The sequence below is a fragment of the Hemitrygon akajei genome, chromosome 23 (genome assembly GCF_048418815.1).
Source record: "Hemitrygon akajei chromosome 23, sHemAka1.3, whole genome shotgun sequence".
In the NCBI taxonomy this organism is placed as follows: Eukaryota; Metazoa; Chordata; class Chondrichthyes; order Myliobatiformes; family Dasyatidae; genus Hemitrygon; species Hemitrygon akajei.
In genome coordinates, this window is record NC_133146.1 from 31,897,395 (window position 1) to 31,912,863 (window position 15,469).

Sequence of the window (15,469 nt, forward strand, 5' to 3'; positions counted from 1 at the left end):
CAACTCATCCTACTGACTGCTTCTCCCTGCTAGGAGTCTCACTGCACACCGCCTTTGTTTATAAACCAACTACCTCAGCTTTAGCACTATCGCTCCAGTTCTCATCCCCCTGCTAAATTAGTTTAAATCCTCCTGAACAACTCTAGCAAACCTGCCCGCGAGGATATTGAATCCCCGTGGGCTCAAGTGTAATCCCTCCCTTTTGACGGTCCACAACGCTCCACGGTTTACACTTATTAACACTGATGAGGTCATTTGGGAGCATGAAATGCAATGGACAAGATTGGGGGGAGCTGCATGTGAATCTCTGCAGCACCTGGAAGGGCTGATTAGGTCTCTGGATAGTGATGAAGGACGAAGGATAGAGATTTAGGACTAGTCTATTAAATTTCTTCCCTCTGGACAATCTCTTCACTCTAGTACTTAAGCCAGAGCACCTTTGTTTCTATCGTATGTCTATCTATCCTTAGGTTGGGACCCAGAGCTCCCAATATTACAGGCATTGTCTCACTAGGGCTTATATAATTTTAGTAAAATAATTTTACACTTGCAATCAAACCATTTTGCAGTAAAGGCCAGCACGCCATCTGCCTTTGGTACATTTTTGTTAACTTTCAGTGATTCATCTACAAGGAAACTCAGGTTACACTGATCATCAATGTTTTTTTGATTTTCAATCATTTAACATATATTCAGCATTTCTATTTTTTGTACTAATGTGACTGACTTCACATCTTTCCACATTATAATCCATCTGCCATGTCCTCGGCTGTCACAAGTGAAGCTCTCTGGTCTTCCTCTCAAATCACATGGCCACCTGGCTTAGAACGTCAGCAAACATTTACATCAATCACCTCACTGAAAACATTGAAATACACAATGAATAGCTTGTGACCAGCACTGATACCTGTAAAACTCCATTAGTCTCTCTGCTTTCAGACCCGAACATAATCATTGTAACTTGTCTTTGTTTTGTGTCTGTCAATTGATCACAGTTCATGCTCACAGAACACAGATCCCTTGTGATCTGATTATTCAATAATCTTTTGTATGGCATCATATCTAAAATGTTGTGAAGATCCTCTGGCCCATCTTAAATATTCTCCTGATTACAATTTTAAATAATGTCATCAGATTTGTTAATCATCGTTTCACTCTCATAAATCTGCCCAATTCCTTTGTTATTTTCTGTTATTTATTAATAGAATCATAGAGTCATATAGCATTACAGCAGATAAACAGATCATTCATCCTATCTGGCCCATACTGAACCGTTATTCTTCCTGGTCTTATTGATCTGGACCTGTACTGTAGCCTTCCATGCACTTATCCCAATTTTTCTTGTATGTTGCAATCAAACTCACATCTACCACTTTATTCCACACTCGCACCCAGCCTCTGTGAAGAGGTTCCCCCCCTTGGGTTCCCCTTAAATATTTCACCTTTTGCACTTAGCCTATGATTCCTATTTCTAGTCTCGCCCAAACTCAGTGGAAAAAGCTTTCTTGCATTAACCATATCTTCACCCCTCATAACTTTCTATACCTCTATCAAATTGCCCCTCATTCTTCTAGGCTCCTGAGAACAAAGTCCTAACCTATTTAACCTTTCCTTGTAATTCAGTTCCTCAAATCTCAGCAATATGCTTGTACATTTTCTCCGTATTCTTTGATTCGTATTGATATCTTTCCTGTAGGTAGGTGCCCAGAACTGCAAACTACACTCCAAATTTGGCTTCACCAATGCCTTATAGAACTTCAACATAACGTTCCAACTCCTGTACTCAGTAATTCAATTTATGGCATCCAATGTGCCAAAACCCCTCTTTACGACCCTATCTACCCGTGGCACCACTTTCAAGGAACTATAGATACGTATTCCCAATCCCTCTGTTCAACTGCACTCTTCAGTGCCCTACTGTTCATCGTGTATGTTGTACCCTGGTTTGTCCTCCAAAAGTGCAACATCTCATACTTGCCTGTATTAAATAACATCTGCCATTTTTCAGCCCATTTTCTCAGCTGATTCAGATCCCATTGCAAGCTTGATAGCCTTCCTTTCTGTCCACCATGCAAACTATCATAATATCATCTGCAAATTTGCTGATGTGGTTTACTACATTCTCATCCAGAACATTGATATTGATGACAAATAACAATGGACCCAGCACTGATCCCTCCGGCACACAACCGGTAACAAACCTCCAGTCAGAGAGGTAACCATCTATTACCATGTGTTGGTTTTTTCCTAGAAGCCAATGTTGAATCCAATTTCCTACGTCATCCTGAATGCTGAGCAACTTGCAGGACTTTCTTGAAGACCTTGCTAAAGTCCATGTAGACAAAACCCACTGTATTTCCTTCATCAACTTTCCTAGTAACTTCCTCTAACAATTCTAGAAGATTGGTTGGATGGTAGATTCTATGATAATCGAGCCCCCTATTTTCCCTATAGGTCTTTAGTTCTTGTTCTGTTCTCAGCCTTCCAAACTGTGGAAGCTGTCCAATAACCTAAGGAATTTTGGAAAAAGACAACCAATATATCTGCTATCTTTACTTTCTAAGCTTGTCATGCTTGTCATTAGGTCCTGGGATTTACTGGTTTCCAGTTTCATTCATAACTTCGGTGCTAGTTTACTATTAATTTTAATTTCTTTCATCTTCTGATTTTTTCCTGTCCTGTTGTTTACACTATTTCCTGGCTGTTTTTTGTGTTGTGTCCATAAAGATAGATACAAAATATCAAAAAATTGTCTTGGCTATTTCCTTGTCGACCAATTAATTTCTCCTGTCTCATTCTGTTTGGTGCATGCCTGCTTTTGCAAGTATTTTCCATAATATACATATCTACAGATGCATTTACAGTCTGTTTTTGTTTTGTTTTGTTTGCCACATTATGCTCATAATCCAATTTCCCTTTCTTTATCAATTTTGTTATTGCTCTTTCTTCAGTACTACAATATTTCTGATCCTTAGGGGTTTATTTTGCTTTTTTTGGATAAGTTATAAGCCTTTCCCTTTGATCTAATTCTAAATTCAACTTATGAACAGTTTTCCTTTTGCGTTTTTGTTCCTGAAAAGATTATACAGTATTTTTATTATAATTCAATTGTCTATTTTCTGACACACCTTTTAATATAAGTTCCTAATCTACTAAAGCCAATTCATGCTTCCTATTGAACTTTATCTTGTTTAAAAGCCAGTTTTAGATTGAACTACATCACTTTCAATTTTTATATAAAGTTGCAATGTGACCCCTTTACTAACTAACCTAGCACAAAATACAATAAAGTTAATTTTCCTGGTTGGTTCCTCAATTTACTTATCTGGAAATCTATCTCACATGTACTATATGAATTCGCTCTTCTGTCTGGGATTACATTTCCCCATGATTAATGTAATGGTGTTGCTTCATGTCCCTCTGATTTCCTGTGCCCTCAGGTTGAAAGACAAAGATTCCTAATGATGTTTCCTGCCTTGTTGTTTCTTACCTCCATCGAAACTCATTCTAAGTCTTGACTTCCCAAGCTAAAATCTTTCATCTACTCTATTTCTGCCTTCTTTATTATTAATGCTACAACACCTCATTTTAATTTTGCTTATCTCCTATAAAATTTGGTATCATGGAATATATTATTCCCAGCTTCAGTCATTTTGCAAATTGGTCTCCATAATGGCCATTAGGTCAAATCAATTAACTTCTGTTTTTTTAATGAACTGATCTGCTTGAGAACATAGAACAGTACAACACAGTAACAGGCCCTTTGGCCCACAATATTGTGCCAGACTAATTAAATTGGTATGGAAGACACTAGCAGTTTTATTCCCCAGCACCTCCCCCCCCCAGTCCAGCCCCTTCCTACCTACATCTGAGACACTTCACATGCTCTTGATCTTTTCAAAGATTTCAAGTTCCCTGGCCTGAGCATCTTATTTTCACCATGGATGTCCAGTCCCTATACACCTCCATCCACCACCAGGAAGGACTCAAAGCTCTCCATTTCTTTCTGGACACCAGACCCAACCAGTTCCCCTCCACCACCACTCGCCTCCATCTGACGGAACTGCCCCTCAGTCTCAATAATATCTCCTTCGGCTCTTTCCACTTCTTCCAAACCAAAAGTGTAGCCATGGGCACTCACACGGGTCCCAGCTATGCCTGCCATTTTATTGGCTATGTGGAACAGTCTATGTTCGAAGCCTATACTGGTATCACTCACCATCTTTTCCTATGCCACATCGACAACTGCATTGATGCTGCTTCCTGCACACATGTGGACTTCGTCAACTTCACCAACTTTGCCTCCAACTTCCACTCTGCCCTCAAATTTACCTGGTCCATTTCTGCCACCTCCCTCCCCTTTCTTGATCTCTCTATCTAGAAAGCTTATCTACTGATGTCTTTATAAACCCATGGACTCTCACATCTACCTGGACTATACCTCTTCCCACCTGGTTACTTGTAAAAATGCCATCCCCTTCTCTCAATTCCTCCGTCTGCATCTGCTCTCAGGATAAGGCTTTTCATTCCAGAACAAAGTAAATGTCCTCCTCCTTCAAAGAAAAGAGCATCCCTTCCTCCACCATCAACGCTGCCCTCAATGCATCTCTTCCCTTTTGCACACGTCTGCTCTTACCCCATCCTCCCGCCACCCCACCAGGGATAGGATCCCTCTTGTCCTCACCTACTACCCCACCAGCCTCCGCATCCAGCACATAATTCTCCATAAATTCGGCCATCTCCAACGGGATCCCACACCAAGCAAACCTTTTCCCCTCCACCCCGCCCCTCCCCCCCCCACTTCTTGCTTTCTGTTGGGATCTCTCCCTACACAACTTCCTTGTCATTTCATCCCTTCCCACTTATCGCCCTCCTGGCACTTGTCCTTGCAAGAGGAACAAGTGCTACACCTGCCCCTACACCTCCTCCCTCACTACCATTCAGGGCCCCAAACAGTCCTTCCAGGGGAGGCAACATTACACCTGTAAGTCTGTTGGGTCATCTAATGTATCCCGTGCTCCCAGTGTGACCTCTTCTATAATTGTGAGATCCGATGTGGCTTGGGAGACTGCTTTGCCAAGAACCTACAATCCATCCTCTAGAAAAAGTGGGATCTCCCAGTGGCCACCCATTTTAATTCTACCTCCCATTCCCATTCCAACATGTCAGTCCAAGCCTTCTTTACTGCCGCGATCAAGCAACATTCAGGTTGGAGGAGCAACACCTTATATTCTATCTGGGTTGTCTCCAACCTGATGGCATGAACATCAATTTCTTGAATTTCTGGTAATGGCCCGCCCCCACCATTCGCCATTCCTATTTCCCTCTCTCACCTTATCACCTCATCTACCCATCACCTCCCTCTGGTGCTTGTCCCCCTTCCCTTTCTTCCATGGCCTTCCATCCTCTACTATCAGATTCCCCTTTCGCCAGCCCTTTATCTCCTTCACCAATCAACTTTTTACCAACCAGCTCTTTCCTTCACCCCTCTCCCCTCCCTGTTTCACCTATCACCCCCCACCTTGTATTTCTTCCTCCCCTCCTCCCACCTTCTTACTCTGACTTCTCATCTTTTTTTCTCCGTTCCTGATGGAGGGTCTCAGCCCGAAATGTCGACTGTTTACTCTTTTCTTTCGACGATGCTTGGCCTGCTGAGTTCCTCCAGCATTTTGTGTGTGTTGCTTGGATTTCTGCAGATTTTCGCTTGGTTGTGGATGACGGAATTGATGGCTTTGTTGCAAAGTTTGCAGACTATGTGAAGATAGGTGAAGGGACAGGTAGATTTGAGAAAGTAGAGAGGCTACAGAAGGACTTAGATTAGGAGATAAGGCAAAGAAATGGCAGATGGAATACAGTGTCAGGAAGTGTATGGTCATGCATTTTGGTTGAAGAAAGAAAGGGTTGACTATTTACTAAATGGAGAGAAAATACAAAAACTGGGGTGCAAAGGGACTTTGAGGTCCTTGTGCAGGATTCCCTAAAGATTAATAAGCAGGTTGAGTCTGTGGTGAGGAAGGCAAATGCAATGTTAGCATTCATTTCAAGGAGGACTAGAATACAAAAGCAAGGATGTAATGTTGGGACTTTATAAAGCACTGGTGAGGCCTCATTTGGAGTATTGAGAGCAGTTTTGGGGCCCTATCTTAGAAAGGAAGTGCTGAAACTGGAGAGGGTTTAAAGGAGGTTCACAAAAATGATTCCAAGATTGAATGGCTTATCATATAAAGAGCGTTTGATGGCTCTGGGCCTGTATTCACTGGAATTCAGAAGAATGAGGGGTGACCTCATTAAAACCTATCAAATGGTGAAAGGCCTTGACAGAGTGGATGTGGAGAGGATGTTTCCTCTGGTGTGAGAGTCGAAGACGAAAGGACACAGACTCAGAATAGAGGGGCGTCCTTTTAGAACGGAGATGAAGAGTAAAGTCAGAAAGAAGTGAACTTGTGGAATTCTTTGCCACAGGCTGCTGTGGAGGCCAAGTCTTCATGTATACTTAAGGCAGATGTTGGTAGATTCTTCGTTAGTCAGGGCATGAAGGAATATAGGAAGAAGGCAGGAGATTGGGGCTGAGAGGAAAACTGGATCAGTCATGATGAAATGGCAGAACAGACTTGATGGGCAAAATGGCCTAATTCTGCTCCTATATCCTATGGTCAAATACCTAACTAAACTAATCCCTTCTGCCTAGACAATGTCCATCTCCTTCCATTTCCTGTACATTTAATTGCCTATCTAAGAGCCTCTTGAATGACTCCATTGTATTTGTTACCATCCGAGGTAGCACATTCCAAAGACCCACCATTCTGTGTAAAAAAAACTTACCACTCACATATTTGAAGTTAAGCTCTCTCATTTTAAATATGTGCCCTCTGGTGAAATTAGATGTTAAGATTAGAAATATCAACCCTGGGAAAAAGATACTGGCTACCTACTCTATCTATGCCCCTCATAATCTTCTAAACCTTATCAGTATACCCCTCAACCTCCACTACTCTAGAAAAAGCAACTGTAGTTTGCAGATTGTGTGACTGCTTTATTGAACACCTTTGCTCCAACTGCGAAAAAAACCCAGGGTTTCCTCACGGTCAACCACTTCAATTCTAATCCCCATTCCCATTCCAACATGTCAGTCCATGACCTCCTCTACTGCCACTCAAATTGGAGGAGCAACACCTCATATTCCATCTGGGTAGCCTCCAGCCTGAGGATATGAACATCGATTTATGTAACCTTTGGTTATTTTATCCCTTCCTCATCCCTCTTCAATTCCCCTCTCTGTCTCCTCTCTTACCTCTTCTCTTCACCTGCCTGTCACCTACCCCTGGTTCCCCTCCTCCTTCCCTTTCTCCCATGGTCCATTCTCCTCATCTATCAGATTCCTTCTTCTCCAGCCCTTTATCTTTTCTACTTATCATCTCCAGTTTTTTACTTCATCCCCCTCTCCCACCCACCTATCACCTTCTAGCTTGTATTCCTTCCTCTCCCCCAATCCTTTTATTCTGGCTTCTTCTCCCTTCCTTTCCAGTCCTGATGAGGGGTCTTGGCCCAAAAGATTGACAATTTATTCACTTCCATAGATGCTGCCTGACCTCCAGCATTTTGTGTTTGTTGCTCTGGATTTCCATCATCCGCAGAATCTCTTGTGTTTATAATCCAAGTATGTCCAACCTTTCCTTATATCGCGTGCCCTCTAATCCAGGCAGCATCCTGGTAAACCTCTTCTGTACCCCCTCCAATGCCTTGGCTTCCTTGCTATAATGGGATGACCAGAACTAAAGGCAGTAACCTGCAACATAACTTCCTGATTTTCGAACACAATTCTTTGACTAATAAAGGCAAGCATGCCATGTGCCTTCTTTACGACCCTATCAGCACATTGAGGTCACTTTAAAGGAGCTACGTACTTGGACCCCATGATCCTTCTGCACATCAACACAGTTAAGGGTCTTGCCGTTACATTCAATCTCCCCAAGTGCAACACTACATTCGGCTGGGTTAAAATTTTATCTGCCACTTATCCACCCCATAAGTGGTTATGGCATTCATCTAGTTATCTGAAGGTCGCTAGTTCGAGCCTTGGCTGAGGCTTGCGTGTGTATCCTTGAGCAAGGCACTTAACCAAACATTGCTCTGCGATGACACTGGTGCCAAGCTGTATGGGTCCTAATACCCTTCCCTTGGACAACATTGGTGGTGTGGAGAGGGGAGACTTGCAGCTTGGGCAACTGCCGGTCTTCCATAAAAAAGAACCTTGCCCAGGCTTGCGCCCTGGAAACTTTCCAAGGTGCAAATCCATGGTCTATCAAGACTAACGGAGGCCTACCCTATCCACGCATATCTGCTATTTATCTATATCCTGATGCATCCTTTCCCAATTTTCTGTGCTATCCACCAATTTTTGTACAGTCTGCAAATTTACTAACCCACCCATCTATGTTTGATTCCAAGTCATTTACATATATGCCATATATTACAAACATCAGAGATCCCATTCGGATCCCTATGGAACACTACTTGTCACAAACCTCCAGCCAGAATAACCACTATCCTCTGTCTTCTATGGGCGAGCCAATTCTGAATCCAAATAATCATGTTACCATGAATCCCAAGCATCTTCATCTTCCTTATGAGCTTCCCATGAGGGACATTGTTCAATACCTTGCTAATATCCACAAAGGCAACATCCACAGCTCTAACTTCATCAGTCATCTCTGTCACCTCTTCAAAACACTCAATCAAGTTAATAAGATGTAATTTGCTCCACATAAAGCAATGCTCACTGTCCCTAATTAGGGCATGGTTTTCTAATGGCTCAAAAATCTTATCCCTAAGAATCCTCTCTAGTAACTTCCCTGTCACTAACATGAGGCTCATCAGTCTAAAGTTTCTAGGATTATCCCCACTTCCCTTTTTGAATAAAGGAACAACATTAGATATTCATCAGTCCTCTGGGTCCTCTCCTGTGGCTATAGAGGTCTCAAAGATATCGGTTAATGTTCCAGCAATCTATTCTATTGCTTCTTTCAGCATTCTGGGATAAATGCCATCAGGCTTTATGGAGTTATCCACCATAATATTCTTTACAAAATGCAGCACTACCTTTCTTTGTCTTGAAATGTCCCATCAAATTAGCATGCTCTACACTTATCCCCTACATCCTTCTCCTTGGTAAATACTGATACAAAGTACTCATTAAGGACCTCAGTCACATCCTCCACCTACAAGCACATGTCCCCTCCTTTACCCTCGAGTGGTTCAACCAGATCCCTAGTATCTCTTGATATTCATTTTGTTATTCATGCTTCATGTATTTGGATAAGGTAAAGTTTCACATTTTTTCCAATTTTTCTCCCTGGTGACACAATTACTATAGAAACCAATTACCTTTGCTAGATATGCCCTTCTGCCTGGTCTACTTAGCTTTACCCAGAACTCTGTTCTCATCAGCAATTTAATGTTTTTCTTGCCACTTCAAAATGTAGACTGTTTTGAATCCTCTACCCTCACCATCAACCTCTCCTGTACCCCACCTCTAATCTTTATCAATTAAGTCCAGTCTACTGACCCAGTTATTTGAATCATCAATCATTTCAATCAGGTGAGTTCATTCCATCTAAAATCTCTTCCTCCATCTCCATTATTGCCTATGAGGTGAAAATTTCTGCCTACGATCCTGCTCTTTGAGCTTTTAATTTTCTAATCTAAGGCTCATGAGGCAATCTATTTTTTCTATTATTTTTAAAGGTAGTCTCAACTCAACAACTCAAACTCACCCCACAGGAATTTCTATTTCGGCCTATTTCATTGGTTCTGCATGAACATAAAACCTAGATTTTTCCCTAATTTCTCTTCCAGCCTCAAGGAAACATTTTTATAATCTTGGGAATGGCTATCAAAAGAGCCTTGAGATCTAGTTGGAGCTGCAGAGCCTCTATATCTATCTCTGTCTCTCTCTCTGCCTATTGTCCACCACCCTTCTCAAGTCTTCATCCGGTTGCACCTTTAACCCACCACCTCAGTCTCAGCTCTCCCTCTATACACTCAGTACCGACGCAAGGTCTCGACCCCAAACGTTGACCATCCTTTGAGTCCAAAGAAGCCGCTTGACCCATTGAGTTTCTGAAGTAGTTTATTTGTTGATGTTCAAATCTCACTGCCAGAATGCCGCACTTCATCCCCAATAACCTTCACCTCACCCCAATAACCTTCACTCACCTCTAATAACCTTCACCTCACCTCCAATAACGTTCACTCACCTCTAATAACCTTCACCTCACCTGCACTTCACCCCAGTAACCTTCACTCACCTGCACTCCTCCATAGTGCTTCTCTCTGGGCCTGAGAGCACATACAATTGACCCTGTGGGGAACAAGTACTGGGCAGCAGGTTTATAGCACCAGTAGGGTCAGTGCAGTGGAAGATACGAGGCCTTTCCCTTGCTGAAGACTTCCTCCTAGACCTTATAGATGGAAGAGATTTCGACCAGTTTGGGTGTTGCTATCTCCTCTGGACCTTCCTTCCAGGATGACTTCTATACTTCTTAGGTGGCAGTAGTGATTCAACTCCCCTCTCTAGGTTCACAAAACTCATTCGTAGAAATAGTGGCCAAATTAGAGTCCAAATTCCCGTCTGTATCCTCAGGCAACTGCAGCGAGGCATTACAGAGGGTCCTTGCCTCCCACTCTCCAGGAATAGGCTTCAAGGATTAGCGTATAGGAACCTCTCTCTTCCTCAAGACCTGGCGGCTGGATTCCTTAAGCTTAGCTACAAGTTTCCCAGACTGCTCAGGCATCTCCGTGGTCTTCTCCTACACTAGAGATTCCCTTTCTAGTTCACTGTCCCTCTCTAGACAGTGTTGGGATCTGTACAGTCCCTTGGTCGGAACCAGCTTGTCTATCTCTGGGGGCAGGACTAGGTCTCCAGAAGGCCTCAGGTTACCTCACACTGAAGGCCTCCACCTCACTGGTCGTTGTTCTTGGCAGAGTCTGGGTGTCGGAACAGCATGCCACTAACAAACCCCCTCACAATGACTGGACCAAGCAATGACTCCCCCCCTCCGTCTAGTCCACGGATGGGTTTTGCTGGGACAGTCAAGGGTACCCAAGGATCAGGGGTATGAGTGGAGAGGCAACAATGTAGAAAGTAATGTCTTCCACATGATCCTCTATCCTCATCTGAAAAACCCCAGTCTGTTGCTGGATCTGTCCGGAACCTGGCGGGCAGCTGTCCAAGACAGTTGTGGGCACTGGCTGGCTCAACATTTGTATGTTGAGCCAATGGGCACTATCTAAATCCAGAAAATTACCTGCTGCCCCAGAGGCCACAAAAGCCTTCACCTGCCTCAAGTTCTTACTCCTGGTGAACTCCACATTCAGCACGAGACCAGAATCTATGAGATTGGGAATAGTGGCTGGTACTGTCACAGTCCTCCTGACACTGGACGATCTTAGCAGTTTCCTGACAGTTGCAGCCTGGGACATTTGGCCTGCAGGTGATCTGCCTCCCCACAGTAAAAGCAGCGACCTAGACTCTGACAGCAGAGAGTTCAGTGGGCCGACCTGCATGAGTCTGACTGGATCCTGAGCAGGCAACGGGCTGGTCATGGTCCGAGTTAGGGAGCGGAACTGTGGTGCATAGGGACCAGGCTCTGACTAGCTCTCTTTGACCTCCTGAAGTAGTCCCACTTTCACTTTGCCAGATGATTATCGAGATGGATCAGAACCTCTAAGTTCTCTGCTGGCTCTAACAAGGCGAGGGCATCCTTCAGTTCATCTCGGAGTCCGTGGCTGTACAGAGTGGCCAAGGCCTCCCCATTTCAAACACCTTCTTGGGCCAAAGTCTGAAATTTAATCATGTACTCAGTTGCTGACTGTTCCCTGTTGCAGGCGGTCCGAGGCTCAGCTGGCTCCAGCAGGGTGACGAAAGACCTTTCTCAGGGCGGCCATGAATTCCTCTGAATCCAAACAAACCTCTGACCAATATTCCCAACGCATGGTGGCCCAGGCCAGGGGTCTTCCAGTCAGGGAAGAGATAATGAAGGCCACTTTTCCGCACTCCAAATGGAACCGGGAAGGATGGAGTTCAAACACTAATGAGCATTGAGTGAGGAAGCCGAGGCAAGAATCTTCCTGGGGTTGGAAGATGTGCTGGCTCTGCAGAATGACCAAGCGGTTCTCCCAATTGACACTAACTTCCTCCTTCCGAAATCTGATGTAGGTTGTGAATCTCCAGGCTTTGTCTGGAAATCCCTTCACTGTGGCTGGCCACAGCAGACAAAAGAGTCTGATACCCAGCTGGGTCCACATTGGCTCAATCGACGAGAGTCTTTGACGAAGCAGGTTTAGACCCAAATGCTGGAGTATCTGAAGCAAGGATCAAGACACGGTATCAAACTGGATCAAGAACTGTGCACAAAACAAACTCCATACAATATCCCAGTAGGGCGTACAATTGAGCACCTAACCTCAGTTCAGGTGTTTTTTAAATGCTCAATTCTTGGCACCTGAAACATGATAGCCAATTAGCGGGACCGTCCTGAACCTTTAGTGGGGCCGCGTCAGCTATCCATACTCCAGAGGGTTAGAGCTTTTAAATCCCAGAAGCTGGTACAGTTGGGAGTATTGCATAAGAAATGGTGTCCTCAGACAATAACAGTCCATTAGAAAACTCTGGAAAACATCTCTCAGAAGCCTCCTCTCAGCAAAGATGGATATTGATGATAATGGTTACCATGATAGAAGAGTCATGGACTGATTCAGGAAAAGGCTGTTTGGTGACTGAGCCCTTAAACCTGACACAAAACTCGAAATTGAAACAGGAACCCGTCACCCTTGGCCTACAGCACACTTCAGGGTCTTCATCTACCCAGAATGAACACCTTACCCTAATGGACAGACATCACCAATCAAAGATGGCAGTGTCTCTCTATGAACACCATTTATAAATTGGCAGGTGACATCACTCTTCTTGGCAGAATCTCAGATAGCACTGAGGATGCATACAGAAATGACACAGATCAGGTGGTTGATTGGTGTCACAACAGCCTTGCACTCAATAGAAGCATAACCAGAGAATTGACTGTGGACAGGAAGGGGAAGTCGGAGAACACATGCCAATTGCCATAGAGGGGTCAGCGGTGGAAAATGTGAGCAGCTTCAAGTTCCTGGGTATCAATGTCACTGAGGATCTGTCCTGGGCACAATACATTACTGCAATCATGAAGAAGGCATGTTAGTGGCACTACTTCATTAGTAGTATGAGGGAATTAGATAGGGCACCAAAGACTCTTGCACATTTCTATAGAAGTACGGTGGAGAGCGTCCTTACTGGTTGCATCCCATCTGGTATGGAGGCTCCAATCCACAGGATTGCAAGAGGCTGCAGAGGGTTGTAGACTCAGCCAGTTCTATCATGGGCAGAACTCTCCCTACCACTGAGGACATCTTCAAGAGGCAGTGCCTCAAAAAGGCAGTATTCACCATTAACTAATTTCATGATCGAGGAGGTACAGGAATCTGAAGACCCACTCTCCTTGATTCAGGACTAGCTTTTTCCAGCCTGCCACTAGATTTCTGAACAGTCTATAACCCCTTGAACACGACCACAGTATTCCCATTTTGAACTATTTATTTATTTTGCGATTTTTATCAATCTTACATCATTGCACTCTGCTGTTGTCAAAAAAAACCAACAAATCTTATGTCATATAAAACACTGATAAGAAATATGATTCTGATTCTGATAGTCAGCAAATCCATTCCAGGAACCAATATCCACAGATCTCCCAGACCAGCACTCCCAGCATTAAGGATTAAGTTGCCCCCAGTTGCCTCAAAGAGTCAGAAGGAGATATAATGCAAAGTGATCCACCTAGTCTGTGCCAACCATTAACAACCCATCTTCACTAATCCTTTCTTCTCTCCCCCTCCCCCCCCCTCCATTGGGCAGGATAAATTATTCGCACGGCTGACACTAGACTCTCAAAACTGTTGAGCTCCATCGTAGCAGGGAATTACCAGGAGCACAGATGAAAATAGTCAAGGATGTTGATAATGTCTTCTCTGAACATCTTATATTCCCATGAATAGGTGAGAATCCCTGGTCCATGACTATTTGAAATAGACAAAGGGCAGACTGATGGCATTGATGACTTTGAGTCGAGGCTCAGTGAAAACAGCAAAATGACACTCCAAACTACCAAACTACCCCGTGGCCTGCCTTGTCAAGAAACTCCTGTCCGTGAGTCTCACATTGGTCTGATCAGCTCACTTGGAACCCATGGGTTTGGAGCAGAAGCAAGTCACCCTCAGACCCCAGTGATGGCTGGAGAAGAATACGGGCACTACTAACTATGCACAGCTCCACTGTATCTTTGTGCTTTCCAATAGGGCTGGAGCTTTGAAACCACAACCATCAAAGATGGCGTCACTTTTAAATTCCTTGACCACTGGTATATTAGTCATTGGAGATAGTTAGAGCTGAGAAGGGCCATAATTATCACTTTCAGATTAAAATATTTACCAAGAATGGAATGTTAATTCATCAGCTTACTTCTCAGAAGAAAGGCATCACATATAGCATTTATGTAAAGGCACTTACATCAATGAAAACATAGAGGACAATCTTTTCCATTTGTCACTTAAAATAAATCTGATATGATGGAGTGATTTAAATGCAGTAACCTAACCATACTGGCTAATCTATTGAATCCCAAATTGAGAAACTTCCTATAATCAGCTCAACCCTTCAACTCAGTTTATGGATAACAAGAATTTTAATGGTTGATAGGACTATGCTAACCATTGTACAAGGACCAATTGGTTAAATACTTACATTAGGTACAATTGGAGGTGTTAAAGTTCCTTTCCTTAGTCCATCCCAGTTAAAACCTTCAAACCATCTGTGAAAAAAACACAGAATTTGTAGTTGTACATTTTCAAAGTAACAATAATGTTTTCAATTTTACACAAAGACAGCTAAGATCTTCCAAAATGAGTAGCTTGTTTTACAGAATCTGTTCTTGATGTCTAAGACATGGTTCTTTAATTTCTCAGCAACAGTGAGGGTCTAACATGGGTATCGTTTTGTTTGGGTTTCATTTTCAATGAGATGTAAAAATACCAATTTAAGAATGCACTTCTTCCCTAATATCAAAGCAATCAATTCTACTTCATTAGTAAATGATGAGCAAATATAACATGATAGTATAATTACATCAAGTATTATCACTTAGATAGATAGATAGATAGATAGATAGATACTTTATTCATTCCCATGGGGAAATTCCAACTTTTTTTCCAATGTCCCATACACTTGTTGTAGCAAAACTAATTACATACAATACTTAACTCAGTAAAAAATATGATATGCATCTAAATCACTATCTCAAAAGCAATAATAATAGCTTTTAAAAAGTTCTTAAGTCCTGGCGGTAGAATTGTAAAGCCTAATGGCATTGGGGAGTATTGA

At 43.1% G+C, this 15,469-nt stretch overlaps 1 protein-coding gene across 7 annotated transcripts in view; it reads right to left on the bottom strand.

Moving 5' to 3' along the window:
• The window catches only part of LOC140715310 (cGMP-dependent protein kinase 1), a 779,820-nt gene that overhangs the window by 6,996 nt on the left and 757,355 nt on the right, over positions 1-15,469 (bottom strand). For all 7 annotated transcript variants that reach the window (XM_073027324.1, XM_073027322.1, XM_073027323.1 and 4 more), the window contains one exon: positions 14,834-14,900. In XM_073027324.1, the coding sequence (XP_072883425.1) occupies positions 14,834-14,900 (67 nt within the window). The remainder of the gene's footprint in view (positions 1-14,833; positions 14,901-15,469) is intronic.